At 41.4% G+C, this 14,598-nt stretch overlaps 1 protein-coding gene across 1 annotated transcript; it reads right to left on the reverse strand.

The window, feature by feature from the left end:
* Positions 1–921: 921 nt before the first annotated feature.
* LOC106929718 (uncharacterized) lies at positions 922–14,588 on the reverse strand. Its single transcript, XM_015006835.2, has 11 exons — positions 14,221–14,588; positions 12,678–12,798; positions 11,580–11,687; positions 11,459–11,495; positions 9,552–11,326; positions 9,429–9,459; positions 6,732–8,500; positions 6,582–6,630; positions 4,699–6,497; positions 3,155–3,191; positions 922–3,047 (listed from the first exon to the last, which is right to left on the reverse strand). Exons 1-11 carry the CDS (start codon positions 14,313–14,315, stop codon positions 1,522–1,524), a joined length of 7,347 nt encoding a protein of 2,448 aa, XP_014862321.2. The 5' UTR covers positions 14,316–14,588; the 3' UTR covers positions 922–1,521.
* Positions 14,589–14,598: the final 10 nt, after the last annotated feature.

Genomic DNA, 14,598 nt, shown 5'->3' on the forward strand with positions numbered 1-14,598 from the left:
CCTTTCAGAACTGCAGGAATTCCTAACAAATGATTAACAGGAAAGGCAACGTCTAACAGCAGACCTGCAGAATACACTTATTCCTTAAATTACATATTAACTAACAGACAAAAGCAACAATGAATCACAGAAGAGATGATTTGCATCTCCTGCAAATACAGGTTAAACACGTCCCTCCCTCATACCGAGAACCAGAATGGCCTCCTGCTCGACTGGCAAATAAGTAGCAACTGTAAACTAAATATTTACACAGCATATAGAGATGAAGAATCCCAAATGTTTCCTCTGGACATATTCTTAGAGCAATAGGAATCAGACTGCGTCATTAACGAGGGAAATTAGCCCATTATTTTAGTCTTGTTTGATAAATCTGGTTATGTGAGGAAACGGCTTTATAGTTAAAAAGTATTCTTACTTTTTAATGCCTGTAGTTTGTTACAAGAGTTTTGAATAGGTGCACTGCGCCACCTTGTGTTGACTTTCATATTAGCATACAGACTTCAAAAGACACTTCATTTAGTTTTTACTTAGAAACTGTGGAGTACTCATTACTTTTACAAGTTTAGAGACTACTTAAAGTCCAGAGAATACTTAATTATACTTATTTAGCAACCCAGAACAGGAATTAGGACAAATTTAGAATCCAGAAAAACTACTTAACTACTTTTTAGACTCTTTCCAAGGAGGAAAGGAATTAGACCAGAGGATACTTACTTAAACTTATCTACCAACCCTGAATAGGAGTATCTAGTTTATTTACTTCAGATCAACAGATTCTTTCTTCTTCTTCTTCTTTCCTTTGGTTTGTTAGTTTGCATTTCCCTTTAATTCCTGTAAAGCACTTTGTATTGCCTTGTTGCTGAAAATGTGCAATATAAATAAAATTACCTTTACCTTTTCATAGTCAAAAATGAACATATCTTTTTGGATCATTTTATTATTGTTTTTTGACAAATATATATGAAGATTTTCCTATAAAGGAAACATTATTCTCAAAGATACGTTTACAGCAAAGTCATTCTCGCAAGGAGATGGCAAACACAGAAAATAATCAGACATGACAGAACTAACAGTTTCTATTTGTGCCAAGGAAATATAAGAGTGAGTCTTAAAAAATAAAAAGTTGGTAAAAGTGATTAAACTCAGTGTCGTTTCTGATTATGAGGGTAGAGGGGGCAGAAGATTCTCAAGTAAAACCAATGGGACAATGCTGACCATCTCAATTTCATGATAAGGGATAAAAATCAGTTTCTCATCAAGGCACAAGCACTGAGAACCATCACTGGGGCTTTGTGTTTTTCCATCATATTGGTCCCATTGGGAGATACAACTGTACAAACTACAAAGTGAAAGAAAGGAAATAACAGAGCATAGGATTGAAGGATGACAACCAACAAAAATTTAGTAATGTACAGGGACAATTGTCCGTGAAGGCTAAAACAGTCCTTTAGTTGGGGGGCACGAACGTCCACTTCCTCTCAAACACACTGCTCAAAGCTTCAACCAGAGGACCTGTAACCCCTACAGAGAATGGAGCTCAGAGAGGGATCTCTTCTCTTGGTGAATGAAGTCCTGCAGACTCCTTTTCCCCTGCCTGAAGTTGCTCTCCCGTCGCGAAAATGGCAAAATGACCTGAAGTCTGAGGAGCGTTTCAATATTACTAAAACTTCTGATCTGTGATGTCTTGAGCGTATCGAGCACAGTGGCTGGAAGGTAACCTGCCAGAGGATCCAACCATTTCTCCTTCCACGCCTTCATCTCAGAGTGAAGAGAGGACTGGTCTGGCAAGTCCTCCTTGTACAGGCGAAACACAAGACCACTAAGAATGCTGGTTTCCACTTTGAACATTGCATAAGGCACAATCTCCAGGCATCTTAAAGTATCCAGTACCTTGTCTGTGAAGAGGTCGTCAATTTCTGCTATCGAGTGCTCCACGACCTTCACGCTGACAGATTCTTTGTAAAAGTCACTCAGCGGCTCTAGAAGAACTGAATGCAGCATCTGAACGTTTAGCTTAGAAGCCAAGGAGACCGTTTCCTCAAACCAGGACTTGTGATGGACGTCAATCTCGCTCTTCAGCTTACCAAGGGACGCTTTGAGATCAGGCAAGGTATTCACAGCAAGCAACATATCTAAAGGTTTACCTTGAAGAGACTGACTTAGCTTTTTAGTTAAGCTCAGGGCATTCTTCAGCACCACAGTTGAAAAGATAAACTCAAAGTTTCTGATCGCGTCAAAAAAATGTGACGCTTGTTGCTGGTCTGAAGTACTTCCCTCTCCTTTCAGCTCATTCAGGCAGAGCATAGCTGCTTCCAAAATTTCTACCATAACCTCATGCATATCATGACTCTTCTCCCAGTTCTTGATGAGTTTGTCTCTCAGCTCACAGGCCTTTGCCTCATCCTGCTGGAACGTCAACATGATCATGTCTTCCAGCATGTTCTGGCGTTCTACATCCTCTGTGAGCCAGTGTAATAATTTATCCATGAGGACGGATCCATTGGCTGCTTCTTCAGCAGGGGAGGATCTCGCCAGCCAAACATTGAGGGACAGAGCAGAGCTAACTGTTCTAATAGCCTGAGGGTATTTTGTTGCAATGGCTAAACTTACAGCCCTCATCTGAGCTCCTGCTTCACCAACACTTAGTGAGGCCTGTCCTCTGCAATACTCCATGTTGAGTCCCCACTTCTCAGACAGGGCAGTTTCTATGGCCTCGGAAAGGACATCAGAGTCCTCGGTGAAAGGGATGAAAGCCAGTGTTTCCTCACACTGGATGTCCTCTTTGTTTAAGTACCTGATGCACAATGGGATATAGAGCTCACCATCAATTTCAATAACTTGCTCAGTTATGACCGTGAAGAACTGAGAGTCCCAGAGTTCCTTTAAGATTTGTTCACGTAGCTGCGGCTCGTAGAAAGACACCGCCGTTCTAGATCCTTCAGCTACCTTTTGAGTCATTCCCCTATCTGGTGCTTTCACCTCTTCATCTGCAGGTTTCTCTGCAACACTCGATTCTTGGGATTCTGCTGATTTCACATCGAGGTCCCCTAAATTTCAGTAAGAGAAAACAAAAGTTATACTCCTACCCTGAATTTAAACAGAACACAAAACTTGGTGATAATGATGTCACCGAATAAGCAATACATCAACTTACTTCTGTCCAACTTCAGTCTCTGGAGAACTTTCATGACCTAAAATGAGTTGAAAACCTTAGTTATCTAGCATAGATAGCAACCACAGATTGTTCTCTTATCACTGCATTAGTCATATGAGCTCATTGTGAAAGTACTGTAATTTGTGCCTTGCATTTGAATGCTTCTTCTGGGTGAATACAACTTCAATACATTTTAAAGATTTTGGATTTATAGTGGATTTTATCTTTTTCTAAAAGCCTCCAATATATCAAAACTCTCCCATCCATTCAAGTTTTCCATTTCAGCACTCAATAATTTTACAAATTGAGTTTCCCCATCGGCCTTTCAGGGTTTTGGACAAAACATTGACCTACTTGGCATGGGTCATTTCCACACGTCTTGAAACATCAAACATTAAAGTTGATTTAAGACAAACTTACTAAAAGAGATTTGAAAAATCAGGATTGTTTAAAGCAAAATTAAATATTACTTTCATTTATCAGATTTTGGCAGTTTAAAGTCACAGTTGTAACTGCACTTTGTTAGTGAAAATGTTCAAAAATGGGAGTAACAATGCTTAGTTTCACATATAAATCAGGTCAAATTTGACAAATCATAGGTTTTACAGAAGACAAATTGCTCTAGCTTTGGCGAGTGCTTGGGACACCCAACCCTGTCCAGGTTTCAACCACCTGACCTAAACTGGCAGCTCCGATAAAAAGGAAGTTAGTTAGGTTGAATAGGGTCCACCCCAGCCTGAACATGCTGAAACACCAGAAAGTTTAACGTTTCTCTTTATTTCAGTTCCCTTTGGGAAAAATAAAGCATTTGAACTGAAATGAATAAGCAGAAAGCCTGCTCCAACATCAACACCTCTTAAATCTTGACTGAAATTTGCAGCTGTCCATGTGGACAAGCCAAATACATTCTGGATCAAAGTTTTATGGGCAGACAAGACGAAGATTGAGGCATCTGGCCACAACAGCAGGATGAATGTTTGAAGGATTAAAGACGAGGCTTTCAAACCTGAGATAACTGGACCAGCTGTTAAATATGGTGATGGTCCCAATGCCAACACTAGTGCTTGGATAGGTGAGTGGGAGAAATGGGAGAAGGCAGCCTTCCTCTTAATATTTCCACTTCACCTCAAGCAGCTAAATGGTTGAATTTTAGAGACAACTGGGTGTTCTACCATGACAGTAATCAAATACATAAAAACTAATTTTAGCCTGCTTTATCCAATTCAGAACCAATCTTTTGGATAATATGGACCTGGAAATTGGCGGATTACATTTAAAAGGTAGCTATGTGCCAAGATAAGAGTAATCAAAGGTCTAAGCAGATCTTTGCCATAATTGCACTGATGGCAACAAAAAGCATATGGTTTCTCTCCAAACTTACCAAAATTAGACAGGGAGTGTATATGTATATATATCCGAGTCTATTTAAAACTAGTGCAACCAATTCTCATTTATAAAATTTAAAGTTTACATTATTAAGACGTTCAATATTTTTCATTAGTATAGTTATCTGGCTAAAACATCCATGTGACAAGCGAACGTACCTGGGACAGACATGGAGTGCTCTCTGGATCAACCTCCATGCACATCTCAATGACTTCTGGGAGTCTCTGCAGTGTTGTGGAGTGCAACAAAAGCATCACTTGACTGATCCGGCTGCCTCTGCATGTGGTGTTTTTAAACAGATCCCTCATTGAGTTCAGAGTGGTCTTCATCAGGTCACACTCCATACTGACACTCGGCAACACAGCAACCAGTCTGAGCAGTAAGGTAACGGTTGGGTGGCTTTTGGACTCTGGATGAACAAGTGCTTCAGCGATAGATGTTGGAAGAGCACTATCTTGGTATTTCTCTCTCCAGACGGCAGCCCAAGCGTTAATTTCCTGCTCAGCCATGTCAGGCTCAGGAAGATCTGCAAGGTAAAGGCTGAAAGGCTTGTCTGTGGCCTCTGAAAGTATGGGTTGTGGATTGCAAGAAGGAAGCAGTGACAGGACAGACAGAGCCTTTAAATGGTTTTCTGAGAAGCAATACTTCATCTCCTCGATCAGATTATGGAGTAGTGGAATACTCAGGTTTTCTACATAGTAAATCTCTGGGGAATCATAGCTATTAACTTCCTCTGAGAAGCACACTTGTTCAGGAGCCACCTTGGTCGCTAACTGGAATGCCTGTTCAAACCAAGTGGTGTGCACAGAGCTCACATTTTTTAACATTTTCTCAAGAGTTGCTATGATGGAAGGGATTTTTTCCACCTCGCAAAGGATGTCAGCAGGGTTTCCGCAGCGGAAAACGGTGCTGCAGTTACGAAGAGGTGCACAGGCGTTCTTCAAAATCACAAGAGTGACGATGAAATCCATGTTCCTCAGAGCAGCAGACAGAACCTGAGCATGCATTGACTTGGCGCCTGTGGCACTAGAGCTAACAGCATCCAAGCAGCTGAGTACACCCTCTAATGTATCAGCAAGGATATCAAAAAAGTCCTCCCGTTTTTTCCACCTTGAGCAGCAAGTTTCTGGAATTTCCTCTAAAGCCTCTCTTGGCATGTTTAAAAGCCCATCAACAGCCTCTGCCAACTGTTCCTCTAGATCAGGAGATTGGTCGAAGAACAGCAGCAGGTCTTCTGTGATGTCCAGCATTTTTGCCACAGAAGGACAAGGCACACTACTGGCCAACCAATGAGCGAGACCGCAAGACTCACTGGGCGTAACAATACAGAGCGGATAGTTGTTGAGGAAATCTAGAGACATCTTCTTCAGGCTTTGATAACCTGGACCTAAATGCATGAATGCTTGGCCTCGGCACTTCGACATGGGCAAGCCCCAGTCTTCAGTAAGAATCTTTGCAAGGTTACTTGCTTGCCTGTCAACGTCGCCATTTTCATTAAATGGTAAGAATCCAATCAGTTCCACTTTTGGAGTAGATTCGCCAACGAAACGAGTGAAAACAGGTAGGTAGGTTTTGTTAGTAACTTTAACAGGTTTATCGGTGATCAGGGAAAAAAATGGAGACTCCTGTATTTCTTTTAGTATGACATCTCTGATTCCGTTTATGAGGAGGTTCTCCATTTCGTCATCACTAATCCATGGTATGCTTTTGCCTTCACTTCCAAACCAGTGGCACAACTTCAGCTCCTGAACAAGAGGTTCTCGGTCTTCCTCAGAGAGCTCACAGAGACTGCGTTTCTTTTTCCCCAGGAGTGCTGCCAGCCTAAAAACTGTAGCCAGGCTTTGACGGTTGTCTCCTGTGAGCCCATTCTCATCCGTGGCTTTCATTTCTTGGATCTGCAACTTCTCAGGAGACTGCTGAATACTGAGCTCCCCAACTTCGTCCTTGACCATGTCAACTAAATACATCAAGGAAAATGGTTAGAATTACCAGAAAAACAGGCAAAAAACTAAATTATAAAAATAATATCTTTACTGTTTACCTTCCATGTTATTTTCAGAGTTCTTGATGAGACTCTTTGATTCCTTGTCCTGCAAGAATAGCAAGATAATATTATTAAATTAAACAAGGCTGTAGAGTAAAACAAACAGAACGGTGACTCTACGTCACAGTAAAGAATAGGGGTACGTACCAAACAGATACCCTCCAACGCTTGTGGCGTAACCTTCAAACACTGGCTGACCATACGGTCCAGGTCCCTGCTGAAGTCTGTGCTGACGTAGAGCATAGCCAAACACACAGACCTGTCCTTGGGATACGTGCTTCTCAAGTAGTCCTGGAATTTCTTGTGGCGCATTACAACACCACAGTCCTCTAGCGTGGTGCTGGGAAGGACAGACATGATCCTCAGCAAGGCATTGATGTTCCCAAAGTACTGCATGAGCGGCAGGCGTAACGTGTGAAATATGGAGCTTGGGATAGTCACGGATGCCACCTTAGTCTTCCATGTTACTCTCCAACAACAGAGCTCTGTGAAGAAGTTGTCTGCATCAGGGAGGTCGCTGCTATAGAGAGGCGGCTTTGACTTCAGGCTCTCGAACATGTAGCTCACTGTGACTGAGCAGGGAACAAGGGAGAGGAAGTTCAGAGCTTCTTTGTGGTCGTCTGAAAAATGATCCTTTACGGCATTGATGAGGTTATCTACGAGGGGCACACTCAGGCAGTCTTTGTAATATGTGGCTGGCTTTATCAAGCCATCTTTTGGAAGAGAGTTGTCAGGCACTTCGATCTGTACTCTAAGGCTCTGTGCTATCGCACAAGCCTCATCAAACCAGTTCTGGTGGAACAACTTCATATTGGTTTTCACTCTGTTCAGAGTGGCCACGATACCACTGATTTGGCAAAGCTGGGATGCCGCACTGAACTGATCCTTCTGGATACCTGCGCTGAGCTCTCTGGTGAAGGAGGAAGCATTCTTCAAGACCACCATGGAAATTATGAAATCAAACTCCATGACTTTACGCAGATGGACTGCGGCTTGTTCAGAAACAGAGAGCTTCCATCTCTGTGGGTTGTTCTTGATCTTCTCCAGACATTCGCTTAGGGGCTCGAGCATCTGCACAAACACCTCATAAGAGTCATGCTTCTCCTGCCAAACAGTGCAGAACTGCCCCTGTAACTCTTGGACCTTTTCGTAGCTCTCTCTCAGGCCATATGCTATCACATGGTCAAGTTGTTTCTCTAGAGCAGCACTGCTCCCAAAAAATGTCAAGATTTCTTCAAATGTATCCAGGGCTCTTTTAACAGCAGGCACTGGGATTGATTTAGACCACCATGTGTTGAACGAATAAGCAGAACAATGTGTGCTGATAGCGAGCGGATACTTCTCCTGCACTTTGCAGGCAAAGGCTTTGAGCTTGTAGGAAACATCACCAGAGCCAAGGTAAGCTTGACCTCTGCAGTTACCTAAATCCAGGCGCCAGTCCACAGTTATTTTTTGCAGAAGACTTTGCACCATGACGTCACATTCCAGATCTGCCTCAAGAAATCCTACCAACTCTAAGCGCATGACATCAAAACTGTCAACAAACCTAATGAAGATCGGGAGGTATTCTTTTTCTCCCAGTTTCACAACACGGTCGATGATGAGGGAAAAAAACGAACTCCCCACCTCGGTGAGGATCCCCTCCCTGACTGCATTCTCACACACTGTGAGAACTTCCTTCATTTCAGACTTGGTCACATACTCCACCTCTCCATCCTGAGCAGTACATGCATCTGCGTGCAGCTTGCTGTGACTGCTGTAGGCAGCCACCACTGCAGCCTGCAAAGCAGATTTAAGAGCTTCCCTATCAGTCTCTGCACATTTCATCTCCACGAGCCTATCAGCATCCATCTCTAGATTTATTCGCTTCAGTTCTTCCTCAGCATCCTTCTCAGCGTGGTTTCCATGGACAGTCACTGAATCAAAAGATGAGATTGGACCTTGGTGAGATTACAGTGTTATGATAAAGAAGAAATCCATTGCAAAGTAAATTACAGATAATCTCAAATGACCCCTAATCGAGTCTTAATAACGACCATTGTTTAAAAAATAAATAAATGAAAGAACTGCTTAAAATCCAGACATGAGAGAAAAAATTTCACGTTTTATATGTCTATATTTATTTTTTTATCCCATCTTATATTTATTTGGACTTTGAATTCAGGTAAACTCTATGACAGATTATTAGAGTCTTATTTTATTTTTATTTTTTTTACTACAAGAATAACATCACAACCAGAATACAGTCATAATATCAGTGGAATGAAGTAGTAATTTTATGAGAACTCAAAAAATGAAAATAATAATAAAAAAAATTATAAGAAATGTTCAGCATCTTGTGAAGTTATACTTTTTTACATAAGTTTTATGAGTAAAGCCTAACACTTAATAGAAATAGTTTTAATACATCAGCATAAAATTTTTTCCTTGTAATTTTAAGATACATTTCTGGTAAAATTGTGTCTTTATTCTGCGAATATGATGACTTTATTCCCATAATTAAACAAAAACTCTAATAGCTTGGCCCTCATACTGGGTCTTACAACTCACAGAAGAGTAGATTGGAGGAAAAAAAAGCCACTTTTTTATAATAATTTTGTCATTTGTAATTTCTTTTTGTTCGCTTTTTTTTTTTTTAAAGAAATGTAAGCGAGTAGGTTTTTTTATATTAAAATTTGGAAAATGGATCTGGTATGACATCTCAGCCTTTTCCAGACTTAGTGTATTTGTAACAAAATTCATTAAGAGTGAAATTAATTTACGGTTTCAGGCTTAAATGCACCAATGTCAATTTGATGAACTTTAAAATTGTGTTAGAATTGCAACTAAATTGCTTGAAATTACCTTGTGAAGGGTTCTCTGTTATGGCATCGTCCTGTAAAACAGCAAAACAAATGCACTTTAACTCATAATGAACAGTAACCTTCTACATGCCGTCTTGTATTCAGCCTGTGTTTATCTGCTCACCATCTGCAGCAACTTCAGGATGTCTGGATGCTTCTCGATGTATGACTCCACCATTTTTTCCACACTGAAGTGCACGTCCTGGTTCACGTACACAAATGCCATGTTGCACTGTCTTTGTTCCTGCGGAGTGGCTTTCAGATAGAAATGACATCGCTCCAGTACCATGTGGTACTGTCCGTACACATCCGCTTCCGCGTTTACACACGGAACAGTCCCCAACACCCTCAGCAAGCTCTGCACATTTGGGTAAAACCCGATATCTGGAATTTTGAGGGTAGCAAACACCGTGGTTGGGAGGATTCTCCGCTTGCTCGCGTGCCTCCACTTCACCTCCCAGCATCCCAGCTCTTCGTAGAATGTGTCAGGACGTGCGAGGTTGTTCAAGTTGGCATCGGCTACTTTATCCCTGCGAATGCTGAAATTGTGGTCGGCCATGTAAGACGGGACCAACGAGAGCCATCGGAGAATCCTCACCATCTCGGTGCTGAACACTCTCTTCACTTCTGCAACGAGGTACTGCAAGATGGGCCTACTCAGAGTCTCTCTGTAGAAGTCCTCCAGGGGGGTCTCGTTTGGGTCCACTTGGGCCATTTCTGGTTTAGTGATCTCCACGCCCAGTTTCTTTGCTCGGCCGACTGCATCAGAAAACCATTTCCTGTGAAATATTGCTAGCTCTTGTTGGTATTTGCTGACCAGCTTTAAGGCATTGGAGATAGTATACTGCAAGGTACTGCTGATGCTTATTATTCCCCTGAGACTGGAGTTAAGTATGCTCACACAGCAGAGTGTGTTCTTCAGAACGACGAGTGTGATGATGAAGTTAAAGTTCTTTAGAACCGGCTTGAGCTTGGCCATCTGTTCGGCCGTTTCTTCATCCACCTTCGAAATGATCTCATTGATGCAGGTAAGGAATGGCTCGAGGATTTCTAGCATGGTCTGGAAGGCGTCAGTGCCGTATTCCCAAATCCCACTGAGAGCAGCTTTGATCCGGTCAACTTCACCCTTTAAATGCCCATATGTCATCTGGATCTTTCCATCCAATCGTTTGCTCAGCTCTGGGATTCGTCGGAGTAATAATGCCACTTCCTGCACAGTATCTGCAACCTTCTGAATGGAGGGCACGGGCATGCAGCGGATAATCCAAATGTTGAATGCATACGGGTCACTTGGGGAGAGCACTACTTGTGGAAACTCTTGCAGGATTCGGCAGGTAAGATCCCGCATTTTCTGACACATGCTTCCTGTGGAGAGATAACTGAGTCCTCGACAGTGCTCCATCCTCAAACCCCATTTATTTCTCAGCTCAGAAAGGAGCATGTAGAACAGATTCTCTGCATCCAAGTCGCACGGCAAGAAGCCAATCAGGTGCTTCTGGGGGAAACCTGCAATCGTTACCGACCGGATGAAAACCGGAATCTGCTCCTTTCCCTCTATGTTCGTCACGTCCTGGACAAGAATGGAGAAGAATCTCGACAGTCTGAGGCTGTTTTGGATCTCCTCCTGCATGAAGTGTTCACCGAATTGCAGGATTTCCTTTTTGTCTATTTTCTCGACACAGATAGGATTATGAGCCCGCTGACCCCGCACACTGCCAATTGGTTCATCCACGCTGCTGTTTGCCCCATTGATGCTGAATCCCGTCAAAGCCAGGATTTCCTTAAAGTAAATCTTCAGAGTTTCTTTTGCTTTTGAGATGGCTACATCCTCTTGAGTTTGGTTTTCCTTTTGAGGTACTTCCATTTCTGTCAGCTCTTCTTTCACATCTGGTGCATTTTCTGGTGTGAAATAATAATAGAAGCATAACAGAGAAGCTGAAATGATTGTACAAACTCATCATCTTTTAATGCATCGACATGTTTTTGGGATAAAATCAAGAAATTAAATTTCCAGCAAACTGAATAAGTTACCTTTTGATTTCTTTACAACAGCAGCTTCTTCTCCTGACTGGATAAGGACACATTTGATCATTAGGGTTTTTATGCTCAAAATCCAAAAGGACTCATTTTAAACACTAAAATGTATACTTACTGGGTCTCTAGCTCGCTTCCTGTTACATGATTCCTGTTGAGTCACAGGAGCAGTAGAGTCAAATATGGTAGGAACAGCATCTTCTTTTAACACACAGCTTGATGCAGTCTGGAAAAAAATTATTTTAAATGTTAATTGTTGCGTGCAAAATGAAGATTCTCTGGTATTTTGAACATCTTATTAAATTACTCACAGTTTTTAGGATAGTATATAAAGTTAATAAACTTTCACCCAAAGTTAAAGATTTTCTGTACAGTTTAGTCACACTGCTAATGCAATGTAACTTCAGTGTTAAGCAGTGAGTAGAACCCCCACAAACAAAATTATAAACATCACCAAACAATATTGGGTTTTATCTGTTGAACACATTTAGACCTGATGCAACACGTAGGTGGTTCTGTTCAGACTGCAAACCTTTTACATGCTGGTTTAACGTCGTAGCTGCTGAGAAATAAACAAATAAACCAATAAAGTCAACCAAGTCCCAGGAAAACGTGCTAACACTAACTCTGTTATTCCTGGTAGATTTGTCATCATAATGAAATGAGCTTAAGAGTAAGTGGTAAATACCACTGTGGCTACAGGTGACTACAGCATGTTCGTTTACATTAGCATGCATTGGTAAAGTTAATAATTCAAACAATAGTGCAGTCTACAAATGTAAAGACTGCACAGAAAATGAATTAAGCAACCTGCAGAACACTGCAGAACTAAAATTACTACAAATGACAACACACCAATCTGGTTGGGCAGGTGACAGACAGTCTCTGTCTTCTGGTTTCGTGGCTCATAAACTCCCTCATGCAAGATCCTCTTAATCTTTCCCAATCTGTCGGGAAAAAAAAAATCTACCCTGGCTCTAATTCACCTCATTGTTTACTTTTCAGCATAAAGCTATTAACCTTGTACTGGTTCAGGTTGCTTCCTCCTGCTATGCTGCCCCCTAGTGGCTGCGTAGTTTGAGTATTCAGCTACTACAGCTTCCCAGTCATGCATCAAGTTGATTTTCCACAAACACAGTTACCGCGTCAAGAATTGACACTAGCTTCATTCGTCTCCAACTGCTGACAGGACAACGAGCTCAGGTTTGACTCTTACCTGTTGCTCAATCATGGAGGGCTCAAAGTGTTTTGCACAAACTTTGTACAGCTTGTGCAACTCCTCTGGCGGCTGCGATGCCAAATCCTGGCGATGGCAGTTGATCAACCATTGCTGGCATCTGAGAAATAAAGGAGATAAATAATGTCATTAAATAGCCTGCCGACCACAGACTCAGGAAAAAAAGCAAAACAAACAAACCAAAACCCCCCCCCAAAAAACAACAGTAGTAATAATTTCTCTAAAATCTCCTTTGCACCAAGCCACCATGACTCTGTGTACTCTTTATTCCATCTTTCCAAGCATGTGATGAATTAAAAGTTGCATGCCCAATCTGACTGATTTCCCCCAGATTATTTAGTCTGGACAACCTTTGATTGAAAAACAAACAAACAAACAAACATGGAACATTTGCTGCTGAGAATATAACCTGGCAATACAATTTCTGAAATTAACTGTATTTTAATATGTGAGATCCTTTTTATACTTTGGATTTAGCATGAATTACATACCAGTTTTTCTGTAAAATATTTCAGGTTTAGTTTATTGGGGTGAATGTACAAGTAAAATAAAGTAAGCAAAACAAACAAAAATTACAATGAAAAAAAACTTTTGAATTTGTATTTTAAAAATTTTGCTGTTTGTGTCCCATGGCAACTTCCAATTTTATTTTGGCCCACATGCCCAAATGTGTGGACACCAGTGCTATAGATAATTTGATCCTTCTTTTTTGGCGTGTTAATAAAAAAAATCGATATCCTGATTTGTTGCATTTTGACAAACTAGAGGTTCCACAAATATTAATTTAGATCGCAAATAGATTTTACGTATTTTTAAACTTTGAACAAAAACTGATCAAAGGTAACCCAGATTACTGAAAAGCTGTGGAATAACCCTTTACTCAGCCTGCGCGTACCTGGGAGATGGAGAGATTTCAGCCGGAAGACAAACCATATAGATATCTCGAAACAGAAAGCAGTTTTTTCTTCTTCAACATAAAATTAGTCACAATTAGTCACTATAGCGTTATTATCGCCAGTTATCTCTAACTGCACAAGTTAAACTGTGCAAACTTAGCTTTTCACACTTGCAGTAGAATTTATATAACTAAGCATGTTATTAAAACCGCAACGCCAAAACACTGCTACTCGAGATGTGCTCTTGCCAAACTGCCCCCATGTCAGCCCGTGATGCCCCTGTGGACTGTCTGTTGATCCGACAGCCATTTACACATTTGTAGGGAAAAAAAGACTCCATTACGGCTATTTTCCTTGAGATTCATCAATTAATCAAAGTCAGGCATGACCTCTTATGAAACAGCCCTGGAAGTCAATAACGGCTAACAAACGTGTTTGTTTCACACGGACTTTTCTTTTAAGAGTAACATGAGTCTGCGCCATTTTCCACAGAGTTGTGTCACTATTAGCTAACATGATGTAAAGCTAACCCCATCGCTAACAGTCCAGGGCTAACACATTCATTTTGCAAGCTATACGCGGCTTATTTCTGCTCAACTTTTGCACGAAATGAGACGAATCCTTACCGCTCCGGATCCAAAGGGAAGCTGAAAAGCGGAGTGGTGTTTTCGGACCCCTGCTGCTGGTAATCACAGTTCGCTGCAGCGCAGCAGTCAGTCATTTTGGACTGTAGTGTAGCTAGCAACTTAGCTAGCTTAGCTGGCGGTTGCAAGCTGGTAAGCCCACTAAAACCAAACTCTGTCTACAGAGCCATACCTTGGCCATAAAATGCAAGCAACACCTTATAATTTCTATTGTACTTTCGTCTAGTGCCTCTTTGGTAAACTAAAAACCGACTAATTCCATGCTTTCCGAAGTTGAAGCTGCGAGCTAAGCTAACAGTGGCCGAAAGCGTGTTGTCCTATCAACCAGGAACTAGTATATGCTATACCATTAGTTCACCA

Source organism: Poecilia mexicana, unplaced genomic scaffold, assembly GCF_051168715.1.
Source record: "Poecilia mexicana isolate PSO_F unplaced genomic scaffold, ASM5116871v1 scaffold_14, whole genome shotgun sequence".
NCBI lineage: Eukaryota > Metazoa > Chordata > Actinopteri > Cyprinodontiformes > Poeciliidae > Poecilia > Poecilia mexicana.

Bases quoted from the DNA above. Each gene is read 5' to 3' on its own strand.
- LOC106929718 (XM_015006835.2), bottom strand. From the start codon at position 14,315: ATGACTGACTGCTGCGCTGCAGCGAACTGTGATTACCAGCAGCAGGGG. The intron at 11,688-12,677 runs GTAAGAGTCAAA...ATTTTTTTCCAG, and splicing joins CCTCCATGATTGAGCAACAG to ACTGCATCAAGCTGTGTGTT. The intron at 9,460-9,551 runs GTGAGCAGATAA...GCTGTTTTACAG, and splicing joins TCCTGAAGTTGCTGCAGATG to GACGATGCCATAACAGAGAA.